The sequence below is a fragment of the Tripterygium wilfordii genome, chromosome 22, assembly GCF_013401445.1.
Source record: "Tripterygium wilfordii isolate XIE 37 chromosome 22, ASM1340144v1, whole genome shotgun sequence".
NCBI classification, from domain to species: Eukaryota; Viridiplantae; Streptophyta; class Magnoliopsida; order Celastrales; family Celastraceae; genus Tripterygium; species Tripterygium wilfordii.
In genome coordinates, this window is record NC_052253.1 from 12,139,006 (window position 1) to 12,156,757 (window position 17,752).

Below are 17,752 nucleotides of genomic sequence, written 5' to 3' on the forward strand. Positions count from 1 at the left end.
GTCTCTAGCATTGTCTAAAAATATATTTGGAGGATTTTTGGGGTGATATTTGGAGGGTTTATAGCATTGTCCAAGAATACGGAGCAATACTTGCCAAGTTTTACTACAGTGTAATTTAGGAAACAAAATATACTCGCTCACTTGCAGACCCCCCACTCTCCCGTCTCACGCTCCAATCACCGGTAACACCGCGCGTGCTTGTTGCGCGTGTTATGACATTTAGTCGCAATGTAATTTATTTCCTTTTTGATTCACATGTCTAGTGTGGGGTCTTTTCCTAGGGGAAGGAAATAAAAGGTTCCAATTTATGGTGTGTTCTGCAAGTCTTGCGCTGTTGACCAATAAGACCGTTGTCTAACGTTCTCTCTCAGTCTTTCGTGCACGTTGCATCGTGTAATTGGTAACAATTAGGGTTTGTGTAGAACTGGTTGTATCTGATCTCGTACACCTCCTTCACTAACCTCTCTCTGCTGATTATCGTATTACTATGGGCAACCACTATTCATTCCTACCTAATCCATTAAACAAACGCGAGCGAGAAAGCGAAAAGAAAATGAAAATATCAGAGAAAACCTGAGAAAGTGAAGGAAAACGAGAGAAAACTAGAGAGGAGAACCGTGAACGTATTTATTTACAATTATTTATCCATGTAGGCGGTGAGTGTGTTAGCTTTAGTTGGTGCTATTTCTTTTTTTTTTTTAATGATTTTGATATTATTGACATTATTACTGTTGTTGTTGTTGTTGCTTATTCCGTCAAAAACCCAAGAGCTTGGTTATCACCTCAGATCTTGCCGGATTATCTCTGCCGGATTCAAGTCGTCGATCTGCTGAGGCAGGACTCGCGTACGCTGTGTGGACTCATTGGAGTAGGTCGGCGACGTGGTCAATACTCAATTGACAATGCTCCGCATTCTCTGCGACTTGTTTGTTTGATTGAGCGGGCAGTGGTAATTTCAAATGTTAATCTGCAAAAAATGTCGGCGTCTTTAGCGGCTTCCTTCGAGCGGCCACGACCAGGAGCTTCTAACACGGTATGTCTGCTCTTCGTTGCATTCTTGAATAGGAAGATAATAGTGTGGATCTTATATACTATCTGGTTTTATTTGGGAAGTCCTCTAAAACTAGTGAAAAACAAGTGCCTTTTTGCATAATAGAAATTCTATTTTGGGGCCTTTTGTGGAATTTTAAAATTCGTTAACGATTTTCCTATTTTAACGTTTCCCTTGCTGAAGGAGGTAGTATGGCCCTTTTGTTGAATTCCTTGATGATAATTTTGATATAATGGACGGGAAACTCGGCAAATGAGACATAATTAGTTGGATTTTGATTTGCTGTTTGACTAGTACATGAAATAAGATTGAAACTGTTCTAAAGTCTCTTCCTAACATTGTCACACCAACCAATCTACCTTATTAGCTATTGCTTTTGTCTTGTCGAATGCAATATTGGGTGTGTCAATTGATGTGGTGAGCTTTTTTTGATTGAGTGAACCTGTGCCAATTACCGTAGGTGAGTATTGGATCATAAACAAAAGACGGTCATATGAAAGATGATTTGGGCCTCTGATACAGACTCTAAACTAACGGTTTTTTTAGAGTTTGATTACAATTTACAGTTTTGCCCATTTAGGTGAGCAGTTGGGTTCCGTGGACTTCAGTTTCAAATGCAATGTTGTCTATTTTGCTGCCCCTACCCTTCTTATGCTGTTGTTATTTATTTATGTATATATCAAATTGGCTTTATAAATTGGACCTGGAAGTGGGATTCATGGAGCCAAAAAATTGCTGGAAGTTTGGTATAAAGTTGGTGAAACATCTGGAAAATTTATAACATTATAAGAGCTCCTTTCCATTGCAGCAAGTTGAATTTCAGAAATTTGCCGTATCTCCATCCACTGTAATTGAATTCCAAATTATGATTTTCTGAACTTTTGATGCTCTTTGGAGTTGACTTGTATGATCACTAGCTAACATCCACTGGTGAAAAAACAAGCGACACCAAAATGTGGTTATTAGTTAATCTATTTGATACTTGATCTGCGGTAACTTTGAAGTAAAGTTAAAAGTTCTGGTATCCTTGTCCTGTTAAACTTACTGAATTAGCTAGGACCTTCATCATGCGCATTTGCTTTTCTTTAGTTCCTTAGTTTTTCTGAACACCAGGCAGATACTGATTGCTTATTGTTTCCACTGTTTGGAAATGGCTTGACAGGTCTTCAAGAGTGGCCCACTTTTCATATCTTCAAAAGGTTTGTAAAATTGTAAGGGTTTTGCTTTTTGAAATCTTTCCTGTCCTTTGTGACCCTCCAACCAATTTGATGATGTACATAATGTGGGAGATTTTATGATTTTCTTTTAGTTTTGTGGAGGATATGAAATTTAGTTAAAAAAATAAATGAAAAAAAAGAAAAAATAGAAGGATCTGACTGAAATCAGCATATTGAATCCTCATATGAGATAGTATTGAATTTTTGCAGGATTAGGATGGAAGTCTTGGAAGAAGCGGTGGTTTATCCTCACACGAACTTCCTTGGTTTTCTTTAAAAATGATCCCGTCAGTATCTCTCCTTTATCTCAGTTTATTGATTATTTTTTTAAAAGTTTTTCATGTAAATATTTTTGGAGTTCTTGATTGTTTGAGATACTGCTAGTAATTGCAATTTTTTTTTTTTTTTTTTTGTGTTGTTGCATATACAATTATACATACTATTTATAATGGGTCCACAAGGAGTCTTTGCATGAGAGGGTTGGAGAGCAAAATGCTCTACAATCAATAATAATCGCTTATTGTACTAGAGAAAAATGGGTAATCGTTTATGGTGAATTTTAGAGAGGTGGAAAATATTTAGCCAATTAGGTTTTCTGTAAGTATTGTTATTGGAACAAACTGAAGAGTTCAAAGAGTAAGAAGTAGGTCCTTAAAGAAGTCAGTTATATTTTCCTGTGTCTCTGATACCTTCCTTAAGCCAGAAAGTTTGTAGTTTTAAACCAGATCTCTTTAAGTTTAGCTTCTGCATTTTCCATATAATCAAAGAATCTTTCATTCCTTTCTCATCAAATACGCCAGGCAACTCCATGGATAGCAGTATTCCAGTCCTTCTTCCAATTTGTCCATGGAAAGCCTGGAATCTAGCACCTCATAAGAGCTTGAACATTATTAGGCATCACCTCACCCAGAAGGCTCCAGCCAGGGATAACATACAATTCCAAAATCTCTTGCGACGGGGGCAATAAATTAACAAATGGTTTATGTTCTTTCCATTATTCTTGCACATGTGGCACCAGCTGACATGAACAACACCTTTTTTTCTAAGCATATCTCCTCTTAAAATGCCCTTCCAACCATCCTGGTGAAAGTAGGGAACTTTAAAGTGACAACAGTATTCTCAAAACAATTGCATCGTCCTTTTTTTTTTTATGGAGAACTCTCCATTGTCTAAATCCCCCATGAATGGAGTCAAAATTTTATGTCAGGCCTCTGTTTAATGGAAATGGGATTCCAGAATGTACCGCTACTGTCCTTGACGGAGTCCCACTAATTCCTTCTAGAAGTCTCTTATAGTTGAAAATTGGTTGAGTTTTTGATCTCCAGGAGTTTGTACATAAATGAAAGGAAAGTTGATTAAGTAACGTTGTGCCTGGCCCTACATCTTGCTCAATCAAGCTAGATTCATTCACCTTTAATACATAGGTTTTCAGTCTTATGAATTAGTCAAACTAACTATATATTTGCTTGTTGTACAGAGTGCACTACCACAAAAAGGTGGTGAGGTAAACCTGACTTTGGGGGGAATTGACTTGAACAATTCTGGGAGGTACGCATATCAATGGTTGTCTTTTGAGTAGATTCTTCAAAATTGAGGCTTATGGTTGCTGCTGCTAATTTTGCAGTGTTGTCGTTAGAGAGGATAAAAAATTGTTGACTGTATTGTTTCCTGATGGACGTGATGGCCGAGCATTTACACTTAAGGTGTCTCACTTTTCTTTTACTACTTATTTGTTTATTTGTTCTGGTTGAGTAGTTGGAGTTTTTTTCCTTCTTATTTTGGGGTTTTCTTCTTCTTTTTATTTGTTTGTTGGGAGGGGGGGGGGGATGGGTGGATTAAGAAGCTTGTATTATCTTTGCTTCTAATTTCTTATATGTCAAATCTTTGCTATCTCATGCATCCTTTATTGTCTAATTCAAGGCTGAGACATCAGAGGATTTGTATGAGTGGAAATCTGCCTTGGAAAATGCCCTTGCACAAGCACCAAATGCAGCCCTTGTTATGGGACACAATGGAATTTTTCGAAGTGACACAAGTGACTCTATTGAAGGGTCTTTCCATCAATGTAATGTTTGTCCTTTTCCGTCGTGTTTTTTATTTTATTATGTGATGTCCACTCATTAATCTGCCGTCATCTGGTTCCTTATTTGTGAATTTGCCTATTTTGTGTATCTTATGCAGGGAGGGATAAGCGGCCAGTCAAATCCTTAGTCGTTGGCAGGCCAATTTTGCTTGCCCTTGAAGACATTGATGGAGGTCCATCATTTCTTGAGAAAGCCCTTCGATTCCTTGAGAACTTCGGTAAGTTGTATTTCTCCTTTTATCTTTAATATTTTTATTACCTATTACCCACTTATGTTCTATTATTTTGATATCTTTTTTTTATTGCCTATAATAGCATATTCTGTGGAGAACCAAGGTGCTGTAACCATTGAATCCATCTTCTCTCAGTCCCTCTCACCTCCCTTTTTCTTACCCTGGCTGTTTATGTGGTGGTTTTTGCTGGGCCTATTGTGGACTTTGTTGGGCCTTCTTTTCTCGAGAACAACTAAAATGCTAGTTTCTTTGTGGGGGAAAAAACTAATATGCTGAGTTGAAATGTTTTGTTGCATTATGCATGTAGTAGTTTCTGACACTTAAAGGACTGGCAAAACCAAGTATTATTTGAGTGTTTCCTGTTATTTTACGATTGCAATTTGTTTAAGTGATGCTGGTTTAAGATAAATATTTGTAAGTCTCTCCCATTATAATTTTATGAATTGCATTCATTTGCAGAAAGTGCATGAAACCATTTATCTTTAGTTTCCTTCCCTTCTATTAATATGGCTTTCGCTTTCCCCAGCACATTGTGTTTCCCTATCTATTGACTTCTTGTTATGCATGAAGACTTTTTTTACCAGCTATTGAAAGATGTTTAGTCCTCTATGAACTGAGTCCGCAATTTTGGGATTTTGGTCATGCAGGGCTCATGTATTGTAAACTTCTAGTGGAAAGATTCTTGTCTGTTAAAGATTCGTTACTTTGCGATACAACTCTATAAGTTAACTTGTTGGGTTGGGACATTTCACATCATTTATACATATTCTAATGTGTGGGCAGGGCAATCCAATAGCCCAACACGTGCACAACAACTTCATCCCCCTCCACTTCATCCACTTTTTTTTTATTTTTTTATTTCTATTAACTGCATCTTCACTAATATCTTCGTCATCTCGGGAAATTGAGCCAAGATATTTAAAAACCTTACCTTTTGTTACTTTATCATCATCTTTATAATATTTCAGCAAGATTGTTTTGGTTCAAGCCGGTTTATATAGTAAGTGCCTAAGTGGATGCCATGCACAATGACTTTTGTCTTTTTGACAGAGATTTAACACGGTATTTACTTCATTCATTTTAACATTTCGTAAATAGTGCTAGAATCACTGTGAATTTTTTTTTCTTCTTTCGATCATTCTGGAATTGTTAAGAGTTCATTAAAGAGTCTGGTGATTTTTGCTATAAAGGCCCAAATATGGGAAGTTTATTTTTATTTCAATCTATTTCCATCTAACCATTCTTTGTCTGTTTTGCCTTTCTATGGGGTTGTCTTGTGATGTTTTCTCAATAAATATTTTTTTTGTTTATAATTAAAACAGGAACTAAAGTTGAAGGAATTTTACGGCAGTCTGCAGATGTGGAGGTAGTGGAGCGTAGAGTTCATGATTATGAGCAAGGTAAATTTTCTTATCTGCTTTGTAAGAGAGAAGGGAAGAGGGGGTGAAACCAAGTTTTGGTTTGCAGTATGTGATGCCTTATGAATTGGGGATCTCCTTTTCTTATATTCCCCCTAAACTTCCAGGCAGGACTGAATTTGAATCTGATGAAGATGCTCATGTCGTTGGTGACTGTGTCAAGGTATTCTACACCACTAGCAGATGCATCTGTGAATATTAGATGAATGCCATGGGTCCAATGTTAAACCTGACATTTTTCTTTTGTAGCATGTTCTTAGGGAGCTACCATCATCACCAGTTCCAGCATCTTGCTGTACTGCTTTACTAGATGCTTATAGTAAGTTCCTTTAAGTTCTTCTTCTTTTATATACATATTTATTTAATTTGTGTTTAATAACTGAGGTTATAGTTCACATGGGCTAGCATGCTTTTAAGAGCTTTGCTATTTTTGTTTGGAAAGTTCTCTGATTAATTTGTTTGGGAGGTGCTTGGTTGCATTTACTTTTTGGCCATTTTTCATAGTGGCATATTTGGATTTCATTTTTAGCCCTTTTATTTTTATTTTCTTATCTTTTAAATGTCACAGTCAATGTTGATATTTATTTATCTATTTACTTTTGCTGTTCTGTTTGGTAAGAAATTGATCGGAAAGAAGCACGGATTAATGCAATCCGCTCTGCTATATTGGATACATTTCCTGAACCTAACCGTCGTTTATTACAGAGGTAATCTTTCCCTGTCTTTTTGGTATGATAGGTTTTGCAAGGTCCCATTTGAATCTCTAGCTGCTTTGAAATTTCTTTGTTTTGAGTCTATGCAATTTCATTGTAATTTGCGAGAGTTATCGTAAGAGAAAACATGTTATTCCTCAGTGATGGATGTGAAATTGGATAGTGAGGGAGATTTTGCAGTCAGATGAGCAGGAAAACAAATGAAAGGCCAGCTTTTGCTTACACACAATTTTATTTGGGAATTCATGCAATTTGGACACTGGGTGTGGGTTTTTTTTCCATCTAATGGGAAGGCAAAATTATGAACCTTCCTTACTAATGACGATTGTTTAAGAGAACAGGAAGGAGAGAGAACCAATACATAACTTTGAAATTTTATTTTGAAGTTACCTGTATCTAATTTTGTTCTTGATATTTGTTGCTTATAGGATAAACTATATTGTCATAATTCACCTGCTTGAGACTTCATATTGTAGAATAATGCTTGATTTTCGTTTGTGCTGTAGTGAGAGGTGTAGCTTGAATATGAGTAGTAATATTGGGTTGCAAATGATCCTCTACGCACTTCGGTATATGTGGAAAAGTAGGTAAATGGCTATACAAGGAAGATGATCTAATACTGACAAAATTAATTTCCTGGAACCATAGATGATCTATTTATTTGGCGCCGGGGGGGGGGGGATGTTGAAGCTGCATGTTAAGATCCAAATCAAAGAGGTCTAAAGTAGCTTCTCATGTTGGTTTTGAATTTGGACGTCTTGAGGATCAGAAATTCTTAAGGAAGTGTCATGCGGCGAAGACAGCAATGCAAGAGTGTTGGTTTTGACTAAATTTGATGCATTGAAAAGAACTTGCAAAATCAAAAGAGAGAGAATCCATGATAGAGAACTGTACTGCATCTTATCTCTGTCAACATCTTTGAAGATAACAGGAAAAAGGTTTTCTATGAAACAGACCATGTTTCTGTTTTATGTGGACAATGGTTGGAAGATGGAACTTTAATAATTTCATGTTAAGGTTTCTTTCTGAAATTTTATCTAGTAATTTATTTTGTTTATTTCCTACATTCCTTGGAGTCTTAGGTACCAGTTGAGCATCTGCTTTAAATGTTATGAAAAAAGTTTCACATTTTTATTGTAAAGAAGATTAGCATTTTTTAGCATTTAAGGGTTTTTGGAAGAGCTTTAACTATGGGGTGTATCTTATTAATAGGTGCTCAACACTTTGAGAAATGTGCATTTTGTAGTGGTTATATTTGTTAAGATTAGTTACTTTGCCATTCAACGCAACAAGTAACTAATTTTAACATGGTATCAGTGCAAGAGGTCTTGGGTTCAAACCTTAGCTTCTGCAATTTAAACCCCATTTCTTGTTGTCCCAAGTGTGGACCTTTATGAGAGTAGCCTTAGTGTTGGGCCTTGTTTGTTGTGCACGACTGCATGTGTTGGGTCGTCGGAGTTGTTGATTCCACACGTGAGGGGGAGTGTTAGAATATAATATAACTAATGTAAAATGTCCCAAACCAACAAGTTAGCAAAATAACTAATCTTAACAATATTTATTGGCTAGCTTGTTACTTGCCTATCTAATGTGGGAAAATGTTTAGAGTTTCTTCAACTACCTTTTAGATTCTCAACTTGTTTTCATTAGAAAAAATTCTTGTTTGCTTGGACGGGTTTTTTGACATGCTTGGTTTGCAGAATTCTGAAGATGATGCATACAGTCTCTTCTCAAGCTCATGAGAATCAAATGACTGCATCTGCTGTGGCTACTTGCATGGCACCCTTGCTCTTACGTCCTCTGTTAGCTGGTGAATGTGAGTTGGAGGATGACTACGATGTTAATGGTGATGATTCTGCCCAGCTTCTTGCTGCTGCTAATGCTGCTAACAATGCTCAAGCCATTGTCACAACTCTTTTGGAGGAATATGAGAATATTTTTGATGTAAGTTACTCACAGCTTGAGTTTTTTGATCTAGGAACTGAATGCTGTTTCATTTACTTGCTACAATTTATGGTCAACCTTGGGATTGCGTTACCTGATAACAGAATGAAGTTTGGCATAGCATGTATTGAAAATAGAATTGTTTTTGCTCCATTACTAGCCAAAATATCTATCCATTTTGGGCAAATATCAGCAACAACATAAAACTGACTCCACAAATGGGCCAAACTTCTTGTTAAGATTAGTTACTTCGCCGTTTAACCCAATAAATTGACTTTTGGTTTGGGGCATTTCACACCTTTTATATATATATATATATATATATTCTAATACTCCCCCACGTGTGGGCTGGACAACTCCGACGACCCAACACGTGCACAACAAACAAGACCCAAACTAGGGCAACAACAAACACACAAAGGCCCACATTTGGGGCAATGATAAATAGAAGTTTAAATTGCGGAAGTTAAGATTTGAAACATCTCGCTCCAATACCATGTTAAGAATAGTTACTTTGTCATTCAACCCAATAAGTTAACTTTTGGTTTGGGGCGTTTCACACCTTTTATATATATATTCTAACATTTCTAAAATGGAAATTATTCCTTTCACCCCTATATTTACATATCGGTCTAGAAATAGGCTAACAACTTATATCTCTCCTTGTTGAGATGCATGTTTATGGCTTTTTAAGCTCTGGCATTTAAGGACTTTGCATAACCAATTATCGTTTCTATTTGCAAAGGTAGCATCTATTAACCTTTGTTGAGATTCATGAATGATTAATTCCTTTCGGATGTGGTTTTGTTGATATTGGAAAAGTAAAAAAATGTTCCATACTTCCATGTTTAGATCTCAAGCACCTTGATTTTTCTTAAAAATATTCTGTAATTGTGTTGGGTGTCTCGTGCACTAGGTTTGACCTATGAGAGCAAACTTTTGCGTGGTGCCAAAGTTGCTTCATTGCAGCCTATTTGTCACAGATTCAGATTACAAAAAACAGTTTCCCAGTGATGCAGCAAGGCTGTGTACATTACTAGATTTCCTTTCCTGAGTCTTCATTTGTGGTGCCAACATTGTTCACATGATTCAACTTTAATGCATTAGTAATTTCCGTTTAACTTCAATGAAGTTTAGAGCCATTGCTTTTGACATGGTTCACAATGGTGGTGCTTAGTAATCTGTTCTTGTTACAGGATGAAAATCTACAAAGATGTTCTATTTCAGCTGATTCTCGGATTGCAATCAGTGGTAGTGAAGATTCAACTGATGACGAGAATCTTGATATGAAAGATAATGGCTTCCATGATGCAGAAAATGAAGTTGATCAAGATACAGATGACGACCTGGGCCGTGTATTCAGCGGAAAATTGAGTGAGAGCAGTGGTTATGCTGGCAGTGATCTTTATGACTATAAGGTTCTCTCTCTCTCTCTCTCTCTTCCCCACCCTCCACCCTCACCTACTAAATTCCTCCTTCCATTACATGTCCATTTGCTCACACTCACCCAATTCTACCTATAATGACCTATAATGATATCAAACTACTTATCTTATAATTCTCAATCTGCTGTTGTGGTCTATTGGGAGTAATTTGATGCTTGTAATTTTGATCATTCACGCTGGATACAGTACCAGAAATGATGCATCTTGCCATCAGTCTCTATTGTTGCTTTCAGGGTTAGCAATTTGATCCTCAAAAAAGCCCTGATGTGGATGTGGTCATTCACTGGTGGCTAACAGTAAAGTTCAGCTCCTTAAACTAAATCACTTGTATGGAATTCCTTTACTGGATGAAAGAATTCGACAAACATTGTTAATATATGGTTACGCAAAAGTGTCCTCTTGGATTTTTGAAGAATTCGAAGCAAGATCATACTCTAGTCATCTAAAAGCATTTATATTAGCATCAAAGTTTGTCTCCTGTGAATTTCCTTTCCGTTGCAAGAGAAATGTTGTTCTTGCTTTAAGATCTGATGCTGTATTTTGCTCTAGAATGATGTTCTATGTGGTAGTTACAATCACAGATTCTCTTGGGTCAACTGGTCAAGTATACATTTAGTTTGCAAAATATATGTTATTTTTGAGTTGGGTCACCGGAAGATCCATTAAATCAGTCTCATCTGATTAATTTAGAACTATGAAAGCAAGTCTCCTCTAGCATCTACCTTTTTATCAGCATTTTAAATTAAGTCTTCTCTAGCATCTACCTGTTTATCAGCATAATGTAGATTTGTTCTGAACTTGGTTCCTGAGTTGGTTTGCTGCTTGACCTTTATGCATAGTCCATTGTTGTTTCATTTTGATATGGATAGCATGCTATAATGGGTCATACTGTTTTAGGTGTTAAGCATCATCTGACTGCTCTGGTTCAAACATTTCATCTAGCTGCACCCGTCTTTGGGAACCTTCGTAACCATCCACCGTGCCATCATGGCTATGGTTGTTGCTCTAGATAGATGTGGAGATTCACTAGAATAATATTTGCGCTTTGTTCATGGTCATTGTAATATTAATCAAGTTGTGTTGCATCTTTTTTTCAATTGATGTGTTCAGCTAACTTTTATGAATTCAGGCCTTTGAGGGTAATGATTCAGATGTTGGATCACCTAAAGACAATAATGCTCGAGCTGCGAGTTCAAGTTTGCCTGTTGATCCTGTACAGATGAAAGACTCTAATGTTCAACTGTTAGAGCAACAAGGTAAACTAGATAAAGGAGAGCAACAAGGTAAACTAGATAAAGGAAATGAAAATTCGATAAATGAGACAGACATATCAAGTGTTTTACCGGGTGGAGAATCTTACCAATCAATGGGGGAGATTCTAGCGTTAATGGATCCTGGGCATCCTACACCTGTTTCTGGACTAGAGTCATCTACAGAGAAGCCAGCGGGAAAAGTTACGGTCTCCAATCTAAATCCTAAGCGATCAACATTTTGGGGAAGGAACAGCGTATGCCATAACTTGATGCATTTCTGTTATGAGGACTCTTGATTACATGCATAACATGATATATTTGAACAAAAATGTTGGTACGAGATTTCTTATATGATTAATCGGCTAAAATCTATTGGAAGGTTTTCAAAACTTCATTGTTATTTTTCTGTTCTGTTGTCTTTCTTGTACATTTGTTTAGTTTTGTTTTATTCATATGATTGATTGTTTCACTTCTGTTACACTTTTGTTCCTGGGTCATATGTGCATCCATGCTAGTGCTATTTTTGTTACTTTCTATTTGTCCCTCTTGAGCTAATTGATGTCACGTTAATTATGCTTACCTAGAAAGCAGTTAACAGGGATGATTTACCTTTTCTAGTACTGCTGCTAATCCTACTTGTGCCTTTCATAGTGTTTTTCTGTTTTTTGCGCTCTATTGCTAGGCTTTGGAATATTTTTTGCAACTTTATGTTGCTCCATGAGTTGGTCTGGAGGGATGGTGTTAAGGATTTCCATCAGAGTGACTAGTTTATTGAATATAGCCTTAGGTACATCTATATAGCTATATCTGATTCTATGTATGCATGTATATGCATAATGCTTGCAGCTAAAATTATATATCAATTTAAATTTTATCGCCAAAGAAAAGAGAGAAAAAAGAGAAGAAAGAAAGAAACAATGAATAATCACTAATCAGTCATTCCAGTACCAAAAGGTCAAATTTCCTTATGAACTTCAATGCATAAATGATTTGTGGGACTTCATTGGATGCTGAAGTTGCTACACACCTGGCCTGTGATTTGAATGACGGGTTATTAGCATGATAAAGCTATTTTATTTAGTTTTGAGCTTTCAGGAGGGCTTGATCACAGTGAACACTCTTATGGTAGATAAGAATGGTCAAGATGGAAAACAACTATTCTAGTACAAGGGTTTTGGTGTCTTCGTTTCATGACATTCATTCCGAATTAACCTATAGTGTTACATACTGCAGCCTTTTCTTGTGCCGGATGTTTTATATGCCTTCGTTGTTTGGTAGGAAAGAAAACATGAGGGGTCTAATCTTGTCCTTGATTATTGGAATACAATTGTTTGGCATCTGAACGTTCCTATCGATTTTTTTACAGGCTAGGAAGACACCCTCGGTGGAATCAGTTGGTTCATCTGGAGAAGAAGAGTAAGAAATATTATGTACTTTCTCTTTACATTGTTAATATGTGCTTTGATATGAATCAAATCCTATTGCTCTATGGTTCTTATCACATCCTGTCATCAATAGTAAAAGAAACTCAATGTTAACACTGTCAAAATACACAATAGTTTGAGACAAGGAAAACTTGTCCTCTCTCCTTTGGAGTCTTTCATGATATATAACTTGACAATGATGATCTATAATCTGCCTAATAAATAGCTGATTTACAGGGTTATAATCTGCCTAAGAAATGGCTGATTTACAGGACTAGAATCGGCCACTAAGGAAAGTATATATTCTATGTGATCTATCTAATAACTGTGCATATTGAGCAATACTTATACAGTTAATATACATAACAGTCGACCCTACTTTATTGCCATCAATATCCCTAAATTTATGCCATTATTACCCAACTTCTTAATATTGAGTTTCTTTTGATATTAATTTGATGAGTATCTAGGATTTCTTATATAAATCTGTACCCTAGGCGGATAGTGGGAATGGAACCCGTGTCTTCTGGAGTTTAGAAACATGAGGTGACAAGTATGTCATCGGTATGCTTTCATAACTTTCCAAATAATCCACTATACTCTTCCCCCAGACCTCCTTCGAATTTCTTGTTTTGATTATTCAATGGGGATGGGGATTTGAATCCCTGCCCTTAGGTAGGGCAGTGAGGAGCTTGATCACTTCAGCTAGGGCTGTTTTTCATTTTACCTTGGAATATCAAGAATGATCAGTTGTGATTTTAAGCTGCAGGTCCAATGATATGCACGTATGCCGATTTACTGAAAGTGGAAACTATTATTTAGAAATAACCGCATATGCTTTTTTCGAATTCATAGTTTAAACATAGGGAGACTTTTTTCCAGCTTGTCCAAAGATGATTTGGTTGTCTCAGGCTTTAAAACTTATCTCTGGAGGGTAGAAAGTGCATTTGTCAATTCTTGTGACCACAGATTGAAGAGTGACTTTTGTATTAATCTTTTACCTGAATGTATAGATATTGTTCTTTTTCCTACATGGAATCAGAGCGCCTTCTTCAACTATGTTAATTAATGCAATTCTCCTCCACATGTCAGCCACTGTGTTATGCATGAACCATTGTAAACCTAGCTCCATTATTCTTACTCAATGCTACAAGGTAATCTGTGTGGTGGTGGGAAAACTTTGAAATTCCTTAAATGGGACGTTACATGTAGTTTTTTCTCTCTTGTTTTCTGAGTTAGCTCTATTTGTATGTGCCTGAGTTTACTTGTTTTAATCTGTGCATTCAAATGGAAATCCAATGAGTGGAAGCCCCAGATGAGATATTCAATTGGTGGAAATATAAAGCTTGATATTGAATTCCTTGGGATTTATAATCTTTCTGCGGATATGGTTGTTAATAAACACTGATCTTAAGCAGCTATGGTGGCCGCAAATACGATGACTTCTTATGGCTGATACATCAATGCCATGAGAATTCATTCATTTCTTTAAAATTTATCTTTCCCCTCAAATATTAAAAAATTTCTTTTGCGGTAGAAAGTTTTAGAATACTTTAGGCCTTTGTCAAATGTTTGCAGCAATGATAGTGCTGTTATCAACGTCATCATTTTACTGTTTTCCCCCTCATTCTTCATAGCATTTAACTTCTAATAATGCATTTGTTAAGTAATCGTTCAAATTTCAGACAAGTCCTGGCTACGGGCTCAACTTCTGTGTTCACATCATCAGCATTGGGTTGCAAGTATCCAACAAATATGAATAGATTCTTAGCTAATTCAACTTCTTCTATTTAACGTGGTTGATGTTAGGAAAGCAATTAGTTCTAATTTGGTGTGTTGATTGTAGGCTAGCTATTCAGAGGCTTGAAATCACAAAGAATGACTTGAGGCATAGGATCGCAAAGGAGGTAACCTTTTTGTATTAACTTTTTTTGTCTCTTCGAGATTATGGAATATTGATGTTGTTACTGAGAGGACTGGCCATTTATTATAGGCTCGGGGAAATGCAATTTTGCAAGCTAGCTTGGAGAGAAGAAAGCAAGCCTTGCATGAGCGTCGCTTGGCACTTGAACAAGATGTAAGTTCTCTCAATCCACAGATATTTATTTTCTTTCTACGAGTTACTTTTTCTCATCGGCATCGTTTTCTTCCCATTCTTTGATTACCTTTTGACATGAAGTGTTAAATATAGATGCATTAGAAGCCTAGAAAGCTGGACGAATGCTTGTTTAAAATATGTTAATTATGCAGATTGGATGTCAGGTTTGAAAAAAATATATGTTTTAGACTCTGTTTGTTAGATTATATCTTTCAACTAATGATCATAATTAGCTAATGAGTTTGACCTTAAACTATTTTAAATTACTTCGGTTGTTGTCGGAAAAGTGGAGCATTCTTACTAGTGTCTTCTTGCTCCTATGATGGGACATGGTAGAAGTAAGTGCCATCTAGTTCAAGTTGGCTATCAGTGCTGCTGCTTAATTTGTGATTCAGTGTATTATTTGCTTAATTTTCTGTTACAAATTTACATTGAGGTTGTTTTAACTTGAGTATCTTCCCCAGAAAGAGAGAGAGAGAGAGAGACTCATACAATAAAGAATGCTTTGAAAAAGTGGCTGCCTACCTGTCATGTGAAAAGTAATTAGGTAGGCTTTTTACACCTTGTATCTGCTAACTTGTCAATTGCCTTTACAGGTATCCAGACTGCAAGAGCAGCTGCAAGCCGAAAGAGATCTTAGAGCTGCCTTAGAAGTTGGGTTGAGCATGTCTTCTGGACAATTTTCCAGTTCACGCAGCATGGATTCTAAAGTTTGTAACATCTTAAAGGAGCTTTTTACTTATCGTTTTCCCCCATTCAATTATTATGTGCATACTCTTACAAGTTAAATTGATGTGAAGACAAGGGCTGAGCTTGAGGAGATTGCTCTTGCCGAAGCAGACATTGCCAGGTTGAAGCAGAAAGTTGCTGAGCTCCACCATCAACTTAATCAGCAAAGACAGCATCACTATGGTTCCCTCTCTGAGTCATCTGACCGATACCAGCATGTTCAAAATCCTACTTCTCACCAGTGAGTATTGAGAAAAACTGTAATCTTTTTGATTTACTTAGCTTATAGAGTCAACAGTTGAAGCTAAGTGCGTGCTTTCGGTCATGAGTTCAGAAGTATTGAAGGATCAAACAACAAAAGTTTCTTACAAAATGTAATTGCTTTAATTGAATGCGTTTGTTATGAACAAAGATGAAGGTGAATCTTTGCCATACTCCTGAAAATTGCTTCATCAAATCCTAATTATGACCTTTTACTGTGTTCACGTATGCAGGAGGTTTCTTCAGCAAGATTTTGATGCGACCCTTGCTTTTGTTAATCATGAAAGAAAACAAAGAACTGAGGTAGGCTTTCACACTAACCTGAGCATATGTTGGTTATGTTTTATCAGAATGCACTTTTAATTTTTTGAAGGGGGAGAAACCACTCCATCTCATTCACTCCCCAAGTTGCCTCTCATGTTCCTGGTTCATGATGGCTGTTGCCACTGCAATAGTTGCTATAATTAAGCTAATAACTTGTTAGAACTGATTATGATCCAAGTTTTTGGCAGTGGGAATGCTAATGCAAATGAAAGCATCGTCTTTGATATAATTGATACCTTGTCTTGTTGATGATCATGATCTGGCACCCCTTGTGGCCCTTCTGTAACGATCATCAAAGCTTTTGTCCCAAACAACTTGGTGTCTTTTCTAGAAGCCTTTTAACATTCAAAAGAAAAATGCCAATGACTTCCTAATTATTTCGATTTTTGTGTCGTACACCCGATGGTGAGCCTTTATCTAGAGATTAGATATTCTTGTACATTAAGCAATCAAGAGATCTAGAATTTCCACCTAGCGATCCGTGATGCGGTGAATGAGAAATTGGTTGTATATCTCGAGTGAGTTAATGAATTTTGATACAAAGGCTTTCAATTGTCATATTGTAACACCCTTAGCCCCGCCTGCCCAAAAAAAAATCCTTTTCTTTAATAAAATTTTATTTAGCTGTTGCAGGAGAGTTTGTCGGGAGCAGACTGGAGGAATGTCAAAGGACAAGGATTGGCAAATGGTGGCAGTAACAGGCAATCTTCTCGGAAGCAATTTACTGATTCAACGAGCGTGGCTGACCCCAAATTTGCTGAGACATCTGTAAACATGTCAGTAGATGAGCTTTATGGCGTTGATTCTGCCTCTGCTCCCTCCACTTCAAGAGCAGTAGAGGTAGGCATTTGTTTTTACTGCCGGATTAATTTGTTGAGTTGAAAGATGATCACCAGATTTATACATGTTCCCAGTATGTTGACATTGCCACATTGGACACAGGTGTTGGATTACCCTCGACATCCACCAGCCACTTCTTCTGCTTTGGTAGAATTAACAACTCGTCTAGATTTCTTCAAGGAAAGGCGTTCTCAGCTCATGGAACAACTCCACAACCTTGACTTAAACTATGGCACTGCATCTCAGGATTTCATCTACAGACCGTCATCCCCTCCATGGAACTGAGACACTAGATGATATGCTCACCCAATGAGTTGGAAAGGAAGGATTTGTTTCTTTTGTTGTATAGCTCTGAATCCCTCGTACCCTCCCTCGCCTTTTTGATATTATTCTAATTTAATTGAGCTCCATTTCTGTTTAGAAGGTGATTTGATTTAGTTGATGGAAGTCTCTTCCAGTGAAATATTTTCTCTGAAACCTTGCTTATTTCTTCCTCTTGCTAGACATAGTAAACAGAGAAACATGTGATTAGTTTTGTGTCAATAGTAGGTGAGATGTGTATTGAATGGCTAGAAATATATACACTTTTTTAGCAGCCTGTATAATCACTTGGGACTGTTCTTTCTATATGCATGAGAATGAAATGCTTTAAGCTGTTATTTTTTTTCTTTACCTGATGATGAACCATTTATTAACTGACTTCTTACTTGGTGATTTGT

The 17,752-nt window shown here is 36.8% G+C and overlaps 1 protein-coding gene across 2 annotated transcripts; it reads left to right on the forward strand.

Moving 5' to 3' along the window:
• The first annotated feature begins 380 nt into the window (after positions 1-380).
• Positions 381-17,692, forward strand: LOC119991610 (rho GTPase-activating protein 7-like). Of its 2 annotated transcripts, none has more exons than XM_038837970.1 (23): positions 381-656; positions 769-1,033; positions 2,214-2,250; positions 2,479-2,555; positions 3,746-3,816; positions 3,893-3,971; positions 4,189-4,333; positions 4,450-4,569; positions 5,907-5,984; positions 6,110-6,165; positions 6,252-6,321; positions 6,622-6,709; positions 8,416-8,659; positions 9,856-10,077; positions 11,234-11,611; positions 12,724-12,773; positions 14,628-14,688; positions 14,775-14,858; positions 15,476-15,589; positions 15,680-15,849; positions 16,103-16,172; positions 16,818-17,033; positions 17,136-17,692. In XM_038837970.1, exons 2-23 carry the CDS (start codon positions 977-979, stop codon positions 17,316-17,318), a joined length of 2,670 nt encoding a protein of 889 aa, XP_038693898.1. In that variant the 5' UTR covers positions 381-656; positions 769-976; the 3' UTR covers positions 17,319-17,692. The 2 variants fall into 2 exon arrangements, with proteins under 2 accessions (XP_038693898.1, XP_038693899.1); XM_038837971.1 differs by having other exon boundaries at positions 389-656; positions 16,827-17,033.
• Positions 17,693-17,752: the final 60 nt, after the last annotated feature.

What these genes read in the sequence shown, in the direction of transcription:
- LOC119991610 (XM_038837970.1), top strand. Translation starts at nt 977, where the DNA reads ATGTCGGCGTCTTTAGCGGCTTCCTTCGAGCGGCCACGACCAGGAGCT. An exon ending in ACTTTTCATATCTTCAAAAG is followed by an intron (nt 2,251 to 2,478) that starts GTTTGTAAAATT and finishes GAATTTTTGCAG; the next exon opens with GATTAGGATGGAAGTCTTGG. An exon ending in AAAGAAAACAAAGAACTGAG is followed by an intron (nt 16,173 to 16,817) that starts GTAGGCTTTCAC and finishes AATTTTATTTAG; the next exon opens with CTGTTGCAGGAGAGTTTGTC.